This window comes from Alosa pseudoharengus, unplaced genomic scaffold, assembly GCF_046254945.1.
Source record: "Alosa pseudoharengus isolate Yale_2024_CS ecotype anadromous, Long Island Sound unplaced genomic scaffold, YU_APseudo_1.1 YU_APseudo_1.1_scf_17, whole genome shotgun sequence".
In the NCBI taxonomy this organism is placed as follows: domain Eukaryota; kingdom Metazoa; phylum Chordata; class Actinopteri; order Clupeiformes; family Clupeidae; genus Alosa; species Alosa pseudoharengus.
The window spans coordinates 36,232,406-36,245,668 of NW_027468640.1; the positions used below are offsets into that span (position 1 = coordinate 36,232,406).

General features: G+C 46.5%; 1 protein-coding gene across 1 annotated transcript in view; it reads left to right on the forward strand.

Moving 5' to 3' along the window:
- Positions 1 to 12,272, forward strand: part of arsj (arylsulfatase family, member J) — a 17,578-nt gene extending 5,306 nt beyond the window's left edge. The window contains exon 2 of the mRNA XM_076289803.1: positions 10,223 to 12,272. Coding sequence (XP_076145918.1) covers positions 10,223 to 11,636 — 1,414 coding nt within the window. The 3' untranslated portion in view covers positions 11,637 to 12,272. The remainder of the gene's footprint in view (positions 1 to 10,222) is intronic.
- The last annotated feature ends 991 nt before the right edge of the window (positions 12,273 to 13,263 follow it).

A 13,263-nucleotide genomic window follows, 5' to 3' on the forward strand; every position in this document is an offset into this window, starting at 1 on the left:
TTCTTTACATTGTTTCATAATTTGGTTTACTCTGATTGGTTTTTGGAAAACAGTGTTGTTGTGAGAATGATCAGAGTGGGTGTGTGGTAAGGCAGTTAGTCTCTGCAACAACTGGTGTAGGGGACTTTTTTCTGGGTTCAGCTCTTGGGTTTGGAGGGCTTTAGAATGAAGGGTGTCTTGTGGGCTGGATTTAAGGTGATTCAGAAAATTGAGTGCTCTTTTGTTGATGTTAATGATTAGTGGGTATCTACCTAATTCAGCTCTACATGCATTTGTTGGTGTTTTTCTCTGTACTTGTAGAATGTATCTGCAGAACTCAGCATGTAGGGATTCTATTGTGTGTTTGTCCCAGTGAGTATAGCTATGATGACTGAGTGGACCCCATACTTCACTACCATACAGCGCAATGGGCTGGATGACACTATATTTTAAGCCAGATTTTAATTGGAATTTGGAGATTATAAAATTTTCTTTAAATTGCATTTAGGGCTCTTCGAGCTTTTTCCTTTAGTGCATTCACTGCCATATTAAAACTCCCTGATGCTGTCATTGTTATACCTAGGTAGGTATAACTCATGGTGTGGGGGATGATAGAATTGTTTATTTTAAATTGGTGTTTGTTTTCTTGGCTCTCTCTCTCTCTCTCTCTCTATGCTGCTGTAAGGGCACTGTGTCTCTCTCTCTCTGTATGCTGCTGTAAGGGCACTGTGTCTCTCTCTCTCTGTATGCTGCTGTAAGGGCACTGTGGCCATGGCTGGCTGGGAGGTTTGTATGCGGAGGCCAAGACTCCAAGGCTGCGCTGCGCTAACCCTCATTGCCACAGTCATGGTTTTGTTTCCTCCGTCCGACCACACGTACCCAAAACCGCCATGCAAATGGAGCGGCGGTGTGTCAAATGGAGTCTGTTGGTGGACCCAAGAAGGACATATCCAAACATCACCCTCTCTGGCTGTTGGCTGGGACTGATGTCTAAGCATCCAACGATGGGGAGAGAGCTGAGAGTGTTTGCTCTGTAGTGTTTGACCTCCATGTCTGCTTGTAGAATCACCAGGACATGGAAGAGCTCGATCATATTATCTGGCCTCTTTTGGGACTTCAAACAGGCTGTCAGTCTCTCTAATGCAGCTGATTTATTAAAGAATACATAACGATGTGAGAGAAGCCAAAATAAGCCCTTTGTTTACAGTATGTGATTATCTGAGAAGCTGTTTAATGAAAGAAAACAACTTTGGTAGAAGGTCTGGAGCTCTTGACAGCTTGCCAACCTGACACGATCCATCGGGCTCGACCAAATGAAATTTGTAATCAAAGCTACTTATCTTCAACGAACTGCCATCCATCAACAAACAAATGATTAAGAAGCCGCACCAGGGTCCCTGGACTGAGTGAAGAGATGGCTAGCATGGATAAGGGTGGACTGAGTGAAGCCTTGTGCACTCTGCTAGGGGCCGTACTGTATCCCACTCTAGTGTATATGTAGTTATATCAAACCGCCACACTCGTTTATTTGATTTTCTCTACAGTTTCCTTCATTCTATCTTTTTTGGGCTCTTTGCTTACAGATCACTGTGTCTGTAGTCTTTCTTTGGGAAAGTTTGGATAGAGGGGCAAAGAGAGAAAAAGAATAAAAGAAAGAAACTGAATGAGGTGTGTGGTAGTGAGAGGGTGAATGATGGAAAAGGTGATGATGAGGCGAAAGGAGGAGAGGAGACAAACTGTATACACTATCTAATACTATCCAAGTTTTAATGAATTTCTGATTGGACAGAGGCATTCCATGAGTGGGGATATCACAGGACATCCCCACTTGGTCTCTTAACTGCAAGTAATCACTCTGTATTTTGTATCGAATTGTCCAATGTGATAGTTCCATTCATTCAAAGCGAGATAGCAGTGATTTCACATCACGTTTGACCGTTATTGTATGAGCAAATTGAGTAAATGGAGTAGGTTTAATGTTCAAATTAGTATGTAATGGAGTAAGTTTAATGCTCAGATTAGTATGTAATAGAGTAGGTTTAATGTTCAGATTAGTATGTAATGGAGTAAGTTTAATGCTCAGATTAGTATGTAATAGAGTAGGTTTAATGTTCAGATTAGTATGTAATGGGAGGACAAACAAGTATACAAATTGTGCACATACAGCCTCTCTCTCTCAATTTGACTGTAGAGTGAAATGGCTGAACCACAGCCGTGGATACCAACACCACTCACTCATGGCATATTTCTTAAGTATACTATGATAGATAGAAAGAGAGAGAGAGAGAGAGAGAGAGAGAGAGAGAGAGAGAGAGAGAGAAAGAGAGAGAGAGATAAAGGGGGCTAGGGCTGGGGTGAGGGAGTCGTTAAAATGCTTTGCTTTAGGGCCTGAATTTGATTAGGTGGAGAGTGGTGTAAAGCACATTTATTCAAACCATATGTGAGGAGGAGAGGGAGTGTGCTGAGTATGGGCTGGTAGTGCTAGCCAAGACAGACCGAGAAAGAAAGAGAGAGAAAGAGTGAGAGAGGAGTGAGAGAAAGAGGGAGGGAGAGAGAAATTAAGTGAGAGAGAGAGATGGAATGAGACAGATGGAAAGAGAGAGTATGTGTCTGTGTGTATGCGTATGTACTGTATATGTGAGTGTGTGTGTGTGTGTGTGTTTGGGATGTCTGTGCTGGGACATACAGTACATAGTGATTGGGCTTGCAGTTGTGTGTGTGGATGCATGCTACAGTCCTTTTGTAAATAAACTAGAGACGATGACATGATTGCTGCCACTGTTGTATTTTCACAGCACAAGGCCAGCCTTAATCAAAACTCTCTCTCCCTCTCTCTCTCTCTCTTTCTCTCTCTCTCTCTCTCTCTCTCTCTCTCTCTCTCTCTCTCTGTGTGAAGAATTAACATGTGTTTGACAGCTGCATGAACGGTTGCATCCAAAAAGTAACCCCAAAGCAGGTCTACTTCTGACATAAATTTAGCTGCTACTCGGGGACAGTTGGCCTTTGAACTTTGACCTTTGACATAAGGCAGAATTAGGGCACTGCAAGGCATTACTGAGGTTTGTAAATCATGTTCCTATTAGGGACTACAACACTCTGGTATTTAGGCCACTAATTTAGTCATTGGTTACACTTGCCTCTAGGTTATAATAAAAGTAGAAGTAGCTCACAATACTCTATCATTAGCCTGAATGTTTAGGTTCAGATTACAAGAGGAAAAGAGATCACCAGATAAGTCCCATTCATAATCTTTTTTATTATTGTTTGTGATGTTTCGAGCCTGTGGCTCTTCCTCAGACTTGAGCAGTAAGTAAGCCACAAGCTCAAAACGTCATGGGATCTATCTGGTGTGCGGATCTCTTTTCCTCTTGTGATACATTGTGATGTGTATGTATGTATGTACTGTATGTATGTATGTATGTATGTATGTATGTATGTATGTATGTATGTATGTATGTATGTATGTATGTATGTACAGTGTACAATATGTATGAATTCATGTAATGAAGAAGCCACACACCCACACACCGAATTCATGTAATGAAGAAGCCACACACCCACAAAATACTTCCTTAGACAGACAGACCTGCTTTCAGAGAACATAGTTCAGGAGAGCACTCTGTCATAGACACGCCATGTTCACTGACACCCCATAGCTCACATCTTGTGATAGATCTGTTTTTTATTCTAGGAATAATTAATAATAATAATTTTAGGAACTTTTTCTATACATATGCGTAATGCTTGCTATGTAGTATTCTTCCATATAACCATACAAAGTATGTGTATGTATGTATGCATGTATGTATGTATGTATGTATTCATACAGTCAAGGAGCTTCACGTCCAACAATTCTTCCATCAACAGACAAGACCTACTTTCAGAGAGCATAGTTAAAGGGCCATGGAAATGACATGTTCACGATGGCTCATAGCTCACGCCTGAGTGCTCAGAAGCCCCTCTGGCGTGCGGCCCCTCAGCTGCAGACTGCGTAATGCATATGGGGGTTGGATTCCCTAGGTGTGAGTGGCCCCACAGCTGCAGGCTGTGTATGGGGGCCTGATTCCCTGGGTGCTGGTGAGCAGCGTGCCCGCTGCTGCTGTCAGGGGCTCTCGTCCGGATGACTGAGCTGTCTATAAGGATCGCCAATAACCGCGGCGCGGAACATTCTGATTTACACGCCCTGTAACATTCTGGAAAAGCGTCTCGTTCGGGGAATGTGGGAGCCCACAAGGTTCTCACGAGTGTGAGGGGATTCTTTTTTCTCTTCCCTTCTGTGGATTCTCAAGGAAAAAGTGCTCTTAAAGGGTGCTTAAAGAGTCCAGGGTTTATCATCCTCAGTGCTTTTGTGGAGGGGAAATTGAGGAGATAAACGCCTCTACAAATCGTTTCAATTTGTCCCAAAGAATCAACTTCACGGACGATTGCATCCATGTAAACATTTGAGTGTAATCAAGGAGTTAAGGACACAAAAATGTACACAATTATGCAGCAACGAAATGGACCAGAAACAACAAGGTCTATTGCCAATTAACAGAACAGGAAAATTACCTGGTAATCGGCTAAAGGCCACATATGGGGGCTATTATGAAATCAAGGCTTTTGTTTGTTTGTTCGTTTGCTGGTCCATTGTTTCCCCAAAACATATCTCCCAGTTTTCCCGTTCTCTGTGGCCTGGTCCTTGCCGAAAAACAGGCATCTTGAATGCATTGAGAGAACATGGCTGGATGACTCCTAAGCATCTAAGAACCTCCTTCAGTCCCACATGTTCTGCTCTTACTGATGAGCTGTGGTTATAAGGGACTTGGGAGAGAATAGTCCCTCCATTGTCTCGCCCGTCTCCCATGCTTTTTTTCTGCACTCCCAAATCCACAGCCAAACAATGATGGCAGCATTTAGCCCCCCCAAAAATGAAGCAAACCAAAAACCAACCGATGGAAGAACTCACTTGACATGAAATTCTCTTTGCTTGGCTCCATTCTGTACTGTGTGTGTGTGTGTGTGTGTGTGTGTGTGTGTGTGAGAGACTCAGTATGGGTTTTAATTCAGTTTAGTTGTGGCCAAGAGTGCCTGGGCAGAGACTGACTGACTCAGTCAGTCCAGTGTTGCAGCTCCTTCCACCTCCCTCCGTGTCTCTCTCTCTGGTGCTCATTATGGGATGCCAGCGCTCGCCGTGTGTGGTGCGAGGTGGCCCAGGGAAATCGAGTAACTCCCAGAGCCAGGTGTGCTGTGAGGTTTGTTGCCATGGAGATGGATGGGAAGTGTGTGTGTGTTTGTGTGTGTGTGTGTGTGTGGGGGGGGGGGGGGGGGGGGGTTTGGAAGCACATCTGTCGGGCAGCGGTGTGGTGCGGATGCAGGAAGTTGTATATCTTATGTTGTAGGGAGCAGAATGTAGCAGTTGGGGTTACGACTTCATTGATACTTCACTGTGGTCACTCACGCAAGCACACACTAACACACACACACACACACAAACATAAGGCACAAACCGATCAAACACATCCAAATGCATATACATTACACACACACACACACACACACACACACACACACTCACACATCATTCACTCATACACCACACACACACACACACACACACACACACTCACAGTTATTACATCATTATAGTAATATATTTAATATACATTTGGATGACGATCTTCCCGATAATTTTCCTACACCGTACTTGTAATGGTTTGGGTTTTTGAGCTGATTTTACAGTTCTATGCTCTCTTAAAAAATCCCAGACGGCGGTTCTGTGGAGCCTCTATATTTTTTCAAGGTTAAATAAACGTCGAACAAACTCAACTGGTGAAGCCTATAAATTACTAAAGTGAGGAGGCCAATGGCCAACACAGCTGTTCTGAAGGGATCATGCTCTCTCTCTCTATCTCTCAAGCACACACACACACACACACATGCATACTTCTTTTTTTACCCCTCCCCCTAGTCAGTATGCGAATATGTCTGTAGATGCTGTGCGGAGGTCTGTTTACGTAAGGGGAGTAGAGAGCTTATCATGCAGTGGCTGAGATGAGTGCTAGCTGTATCATTTGTGTGTGTGTGTGTGTGTGTGTCTGTGTGTGTGTGTGTGTGTGTGTGTGTGTGTGTGTGTGTGTGTGTGTGTGTGTGTGTGTGCCACCCCTTTCCCCTTTTCCTATGAGCAGTATAGGCCTGTTTGCATGTTTTACTGTAGAGACCTGTGGTAGAAAGAGTGCTGTCATTGTTTGTGTGTGTGTGTGTGTGCAAGCATGAACGTGTGTGTGCACATGGCTGCACCTCCCTGCATTATGACCTGTCAGCATATGGTATGCTATACCGTGCATCTCATTCATGTCCCCACCCCCACCCCTTTCTCTCTCTCTCTCTTTCTCTCTCTCTCTCTCTCTCTCTCTCTCTCTCTCTCTCTCTCTCTCTCTAAGAGCCTCTGCGATGCTCCTCAGCTGAGCTGGTAGAGTGAGAGGTACATGTATCTGGGGGGCGTTATGCTGCCTGCTTCCCCAGGCCACTCCCCATCAGGACCCTGCATGACTCGCTCGGCACAAACAGCCCCTCAGTTCCTCTTCTTCTTCTCTGAGGGGCTACCTGTTTACCTGTGGGCCCAGGGGAAAGGGAGGGAGAGAGAGAGAGGGGGGGGATTTGTGTTAGCATGTTTTGTGTGTGTGTGTGTGCACATGTATGTGTCGGGGATAAGGATGTTGTGTAGATATTTGTGTGTTTTTGTGCTTATGCAGAGAGAGATAGAGAGAGATAGATCATTTCATTATTTCATTTGATCTCTATACCAATACTAATGTAAAGTTAATTATTATTTATAATTATACTTGTAGCTTTGGCAACAATGACTTTACTCATTCATGCCAATAAAGCAACATTTGATTTGATAGAGAGAGAGAGAGATAGAGAGAGAGAGAGAGAGAGATAGACTACCTGATCTGATGAAGGCCTTGTAGGCCGAAGCGTTATCGCCCATTAAAATATTCTTACATTATTGGAACTGGGAGTGTGCGGCGCCTTTATATTAGATTTACACACTGGCAGCAAGCAGCTCGTTTTGGTGTGCGTTACACCTATCCTCCATAAAGACTAACACTTACTTTGGCAACACTGTGCTGAAACACTCATGCTCAAGAGTCTTTGAATTTGAATTTCAGAAAGAAAGAGACAGAGTGAGAGAGAGAGAGAGAAGTTGGAGGATGGAGTCGGTTGAGAACCTGGAAATGAGGAGTTTGGGAGAGTGCAGGGGAACAGTCAGACTAAAAGAGGATGGAGGGAGAGGAGAGATGAAGGAAGAGAGATGGTTGAGGAGAACGAGCGCGAGAGAGAGAGAGGAGGTGGAGAGGTTAAGGTGACAGCAATGGAGAGACTGAAGAGAGGATTAGAAGAAGTAAGAGAGAGGTGATGCAGAAGAAAAGAGGGAAATGAATAGTGGCCATAGAATAGAGCAGATGAAGTAGAGGATGAGATGGACACAAATGGAGTAAATGGCACTGGCATCAGGAGACGGAGGAGGGGAGGGAGGACAGATGGTGGGATGGAGAAAGACAGAATAAGGACAAAAGAGGAAAATAGGACAGGAGGGGTTGAAATGAACAGATGAGGATGGAATGAGAATAGTGAAGGAGTGAATGAGAGAGAGAAAGAGAGAGAGAAGGGGAGTCTGACTGTCTAGCTCATGTTTGGGAAGGATGTGAGAGGCAGACAGAGATGAAGTCAGAGGTACCTGCCATGGTGCTTTTTCAGCTGGAGGCTGCCTGTAAAGTCCCAGAATACTCCACTGTATGCCAGAACCATCCACCAGCATCCAATGATTTGTGGTCTAGTGAGGGGGAAAAAAACAGCTCTTCCAAATCCCTTTCTCAACATCCGAACTATACATGACAGGGATATCTGTGTACATAACATGAGGCATAAGCTGAAATGTATCCTTTAATGAAAGCACTGTGTCAGGTCATCCCCAAATCACCTGAGACCTGATGTCATCCTGTACGTGTTTGTGCTTGCCTGTCTCCAGCCTCCTCGTCTCCGTGGATAATCTCTCATAACTGTGCTCTGGCACTGCATGGGGAGAGAACAATGCAAGGAGGTGCTGTTGGCTTTGCCAGTGAAATGAAGGAGAGGCTCTCCCATTTCAATATGGGTTTGATTTAAGCTGTTATGCTTGTGGTGTGGGCAGCTTGGATGACTTTGAGCTTTGACAATAGCTATTATTTGTTGCCGTGCTGTCTAAACACACACGCGCACACACACACACACACACACACACACACACACACACACACACACACACACACACATACACACACACACACACACACAGAGAGAGAGAGAGACACATATATACTCACACATAGAGAGAGACATGCATTTAGATTATATACAGGTACACACATACTCAGACATACACACACACACATCAACAGAGAGAGCAAGAGAGAGAGAGACTAAATATCTTTAAATAAAGTCTGAGTATATTATTAGGAGAGGAACAAAAGAGTGCAAGAGTCACAGCAAGATACATAGCTGCTTGCCATAGAAAAAGGGAGTCACATAATCAGTGAAGCACACAAAAAAATCAAACACATACTGTACACACAAACATACCCCCCCCCCCACACACACACACATATTTACATGCACGCCCATGCACACCATCACACACACACACACACATTGAAATGAGAGAAGAGAGTGATACAGTATGATATGTACTGTCTACTGTCTACAGTCTAATATGCACACTCATGCACAGACACACACACACACACACCACCCACCTCATTCCCCAGCACCAAGCCAATCCCTCTTCCTCTTGTTTTCTGTCTCAGCAGGGAGATGGATAGCCTTTCTGCCTTTCTGCACAAAAACTCATAACACATGCTTTGTTTGGCGAGTCGCTCCTGGACATCACGGGTCAAACACGTCTGGGCTCCCAGCTTACCGACAGATGGGCGGGGTCTCCTGCCCTTGTTTGGCTTGGGTGGATGCCACCACAATTAGAATTACAAAGCAATAATTCCAAATGACCTCACACACACACACACACACTCTCACACACACACATGCGCTCCCACACACACACACACACACACACACACTCTCTCACACACACACATGCGCTCCCACACACACACACTCTCACACACACACACACATGCGCTCCCACACACACAGACACACACACACAGAGTATTCTTCACGGAGGTCTTAATGTGTCTTGGGAAGAGGCACACAAGTGTGATAGAATAAAGCATCCCATTCCAATTTCATCTTGATTATATTGGGTGGGTTGTTTTTTGCGCCTAAATTATGTAATCATGTGGAATGGCATGAAGAGTTCTCTCCAATTCATCCGTCAAGATAATTGATGAATTCTGTCTAATTCATCTGCTTCTTATGACTACTCTGGGTCCTCTGCTCTTTACTTCTAAATCCCATTTCAGCTGATTTATGAGCTCAAGTATGACAATGTCAACACAATCCTGTCCAATGACAGTGTGAGAGGAAAGTACTTCGCTAGACAAGGCCTAATCTTTGGCCATGTACAGTACTTTATACATTATTAAGCGTTGTGGTATTATCCATTGTCTCCCTGCTTGACTGGATATTACTGTGAAATATCTTAGTCTAAAAACAGTGAGACGTTTACATCCAGATGTAAGCTTATCTCTACATTGTGGTCTCTTATGAGTGCTTTATGGTTTACCCCCCCCCCCCAAATCCCTCTCTCTCTCCATCTACTTTACCTGGTGTTAAACTGTGTCTTCATTCTTCCTTTTATGGGCTGTTCTCAGTTTCTCCTGTGTGGGAAGAGAGGGAGTGGTCAGCGTTAAAGCTGTCAGTTGTCCAGTGACATAGTGGTAACAGCGAGTGCTCCTAGCAGGCCTTTTATGGGCCATTCCCACGTGTTCCTTCCTCCTCACAGATCTGTCCCCTCATGTAACAGAGTCTCCTCGTGGTGGCTTTAGTCTCCTCTCCTCTCCTGTCCTCTCCTCTCATTTCTTTTCCTCTCTCCTCTCCTTGTTTTTTTTCTCTTCTCTCTCTTCTGTTCTTTTCTTTTCCTCTTCTGTCCTCTCTTCCCCTCCCTCCTCTCCTCTCTGGATACTTTTCTTTCCTCACCTTTCCTCTCCTCTCCATCCTCTCCAGCTGTTTGTTTTATGTGTGCTGTTCTTCTTCTGTCCATGGCCTGGTCTCTCACACGTCCCCCCCCCCCCCCCCTCTCTCTCTCTCTCTGCCCTCTCAGGTACCAGATCCACACGGGCCTCCAGCACTCCATCATCCGGCCCACGCAGCCCAACTGCCTGCCCCTGGAGAACGTCACGCTCCCCCAGAAGCTGAAGGAGGCCGGCTACGCCACGCACATGGTGGGCAAGTGGCACCTGGGCTTCTACAAGCGCGGCTGCATGCCCACGCAGCGCGGCTTCGACACCTTCTTCGGCTCGCTGCTGGGCAGCGGCGACTACTACCGCCACTACAAGTGCGACGGGCCCGGCATGTGCGGCTACGACCTGCACGAGGGCGAGGAGGCGGCGTGGGAGCAGGACCGCGGCGTCTACTCCACGCTCATGTACACGCAGAAGGCCGTGCGCATCCTGGCGTCGCACGACGCCCGCCGCCGCCCGCTCTTCCTCTACCTGGCCTACCAGGCGGTGCACTCGCCGCTGCAGGTGCCCGCGCGCTACCTGGAGCGCTACAAGGCCATCCCCAACCTGCACCGCCGCAAGTACGCCGCCATGGTCAGCTGCCTGGACGAGGCCGTGCACAACCTCACCGTGGCGCTCAAGCGCTACGGCTACTACCACAACGCCGTCATCGTCTACTCGTCCGACAACGGCGGGCAGCCGATGGCCGGCGGCAGCAACTGGCCGCTGCGGGGGAGCAAGGGCACGCTGTGGGAGGGGGGCGTCCGCGCCGTGGGCTTCGTGCACAGCCCGCTGCTGGTCAAGAAGGGCGTGCGCTGCCGGGGCCTGATGCACATCACCGACTGGTACCCGACGCTGGTCACGCTTGCGGGCGGCGCGCTGGGCGAGGAGCAGAGCCTGGACGGCTACGACGTGTGGGAGAGCATCAGCGAGGGCCGGCCGTCGCCGCGCCAGGAGCTCCTGCACAACATCGACCCCATCTACGTCCGCGCCAAGAACGGCTCGTGGAAGGCCGGACACGGCCTGTGGGACACGGCCGTCCAGGCGGCGCTCCGCGTGGGCCACTGGAAGCTGCTGACCGGCGTGCCGGGCTACGGCGACTGGGTGCCGCCGCAGACCTTCTCCACCGTCCTGCTCGCCAAGCGCTGGCACAGCGAGCGCGTGCGCTGGGACCGCGGCCAGTCGCTCTGGCTCTTCAACATCAGCGCCGACCCCTATGAGCGCGTGGACCTGAGCCAGCGCTTCCCGCACGTGGTCAAGAAGATGCTCATGCGCCTGGCGCGGTACAACCGCACGGCAGTGCCCGTGCGCTACCCGGCCAAGGACTACCGCTCCAACCCGCAGTACAACGGGGGCGTGTGGGGACCCTGGTATAAGGACGAGGAGGATGATGACGATGATGATGATGACGACGACGATGACGACATGGAGAACAATCTATTCAACAACCATTTAGGGCAGACGAAACGGAAAGGGAAAATGCGACGCAAGAGCAAGCTTCGGCGAAAGGGCTGAGGCATCTTTTAAAAGATTATTATTTCATCCATCCAGTGAATCTTGCCAGATTGGTGAATCTCAGGGAATGAGACAGACTCCTATCGTCTGTTTGGTTGGTCGTCTCCACTGATTTTAAAACTGACTCATATTTTCATATTTTCCACGTCGAGCACCAAATGTTCTCCTCGGTTTCGAGAGGACAAAGTGAGCCACTTGAAACACTGCTGTTTGCCCCCCCAACAACTCAAACCTCAGACTGTGACAGATGGGCTACGATTGTGCAAAAAATATTTATTTATTTTTCTTTACTTAGTGCATGCTTGAAGTTTCAGTGAATCAGAGTCTTAATAAATGTCTTATTTGTTTAGATAAAAAGCAAGAAAGTAGGACCTTATTTGAGTGTTTGAACTAGACGGAGCCAAACTTTTGGCTGTATTTTAAAGGAGGAGTAATATTCATGTCACTTTTTTGAGCTTGATCAGCTTTAAAAGGACAGACGCCACAGAAAAGATGTGGAATTTCCTTGTTACTGTAAACTCTCAGAGACAGAAGTGTGTGGACACCTCAGTGGACAGGAATTTTTGAACCACGTACAGTACGTACACAGACACTCTCTCCCTCAGCTTTGTCTGGGCTGGGTCCAACTCAACTTGAATGTAAGACAAATAAAGCATTCTGAAGCAAACATCCCTCCATCTCTCTCTCTCTCCCTACATTCTTTTCCACATTTATTATAGGCGGTGTTTTTTTGTTCATTTTTGAGGGTACGAGTCCGTCCATCCAATTAGACTAATACAAACATCCTGTATCTCCCTCCCTACATCACAGCACATGGGCCCCGCTCTGTGCAGCTGTTACACTTTAAAGGGAGACTTTCCCCTTGTTTCTTTTTCTTGGGCTGCATGTGCTGGCAAGCAGCTGTATAATACCTATTTTATTCTAAGTGGAAAAGACTATAAAGTGTTTTTTTTCTGTGAGGCAAGGCTGGAAGTTAACCCGTTCTTCCTCTGAGGATGCTAGATTTCAGATTCATCTCACTCGGGGCCTAACTCTTTCAGCACTCTGTGGTTAAAAATGAAAAGGAAATCTTTTATGGGCTGCAGGAGCTTGTTGCCCAAAAGCACAAGGAAAATCTTTATTAGAGCCACAGTTGCCAGGAGATCACTAGTAAAAGTGCATAGTTTAGGAGAAACTGTGAAAACATGAAAACAGTCTTTTGGTGACTGTGGAGTGCCTAAGACTTAATAGGTACAACTATTATTGTTTTTGCATACTTGCAGTTTAGACTCCAAAGGTTCTTTATTGACTCACACACAATGGCCACTGAACAATTCACATTACGTCAAACTGTTCTTATTTTTAACAAAAACCAGTGTATGAAGTACTCCAAGTCATTTGAAGGGCAGTTATGTTTACCTGAGAAAATCTGTCCTCCATTGAAATGCATTGTAACCCATTAACTGACCCTCATCTAAAGGCTGCTATTTTGTCCTGGCAGTTTACAGACAATCACATGTGCCTATAGGATCAAACAGATGAAGTCCCATTTGTTTATACATTGGCATGTTAAAGGAATCAAACTTGTTAGCATGGCTCCAGCATGTTTTATGGAGAGCTGTCATTGCATCATGGAGACGGCGAGGGA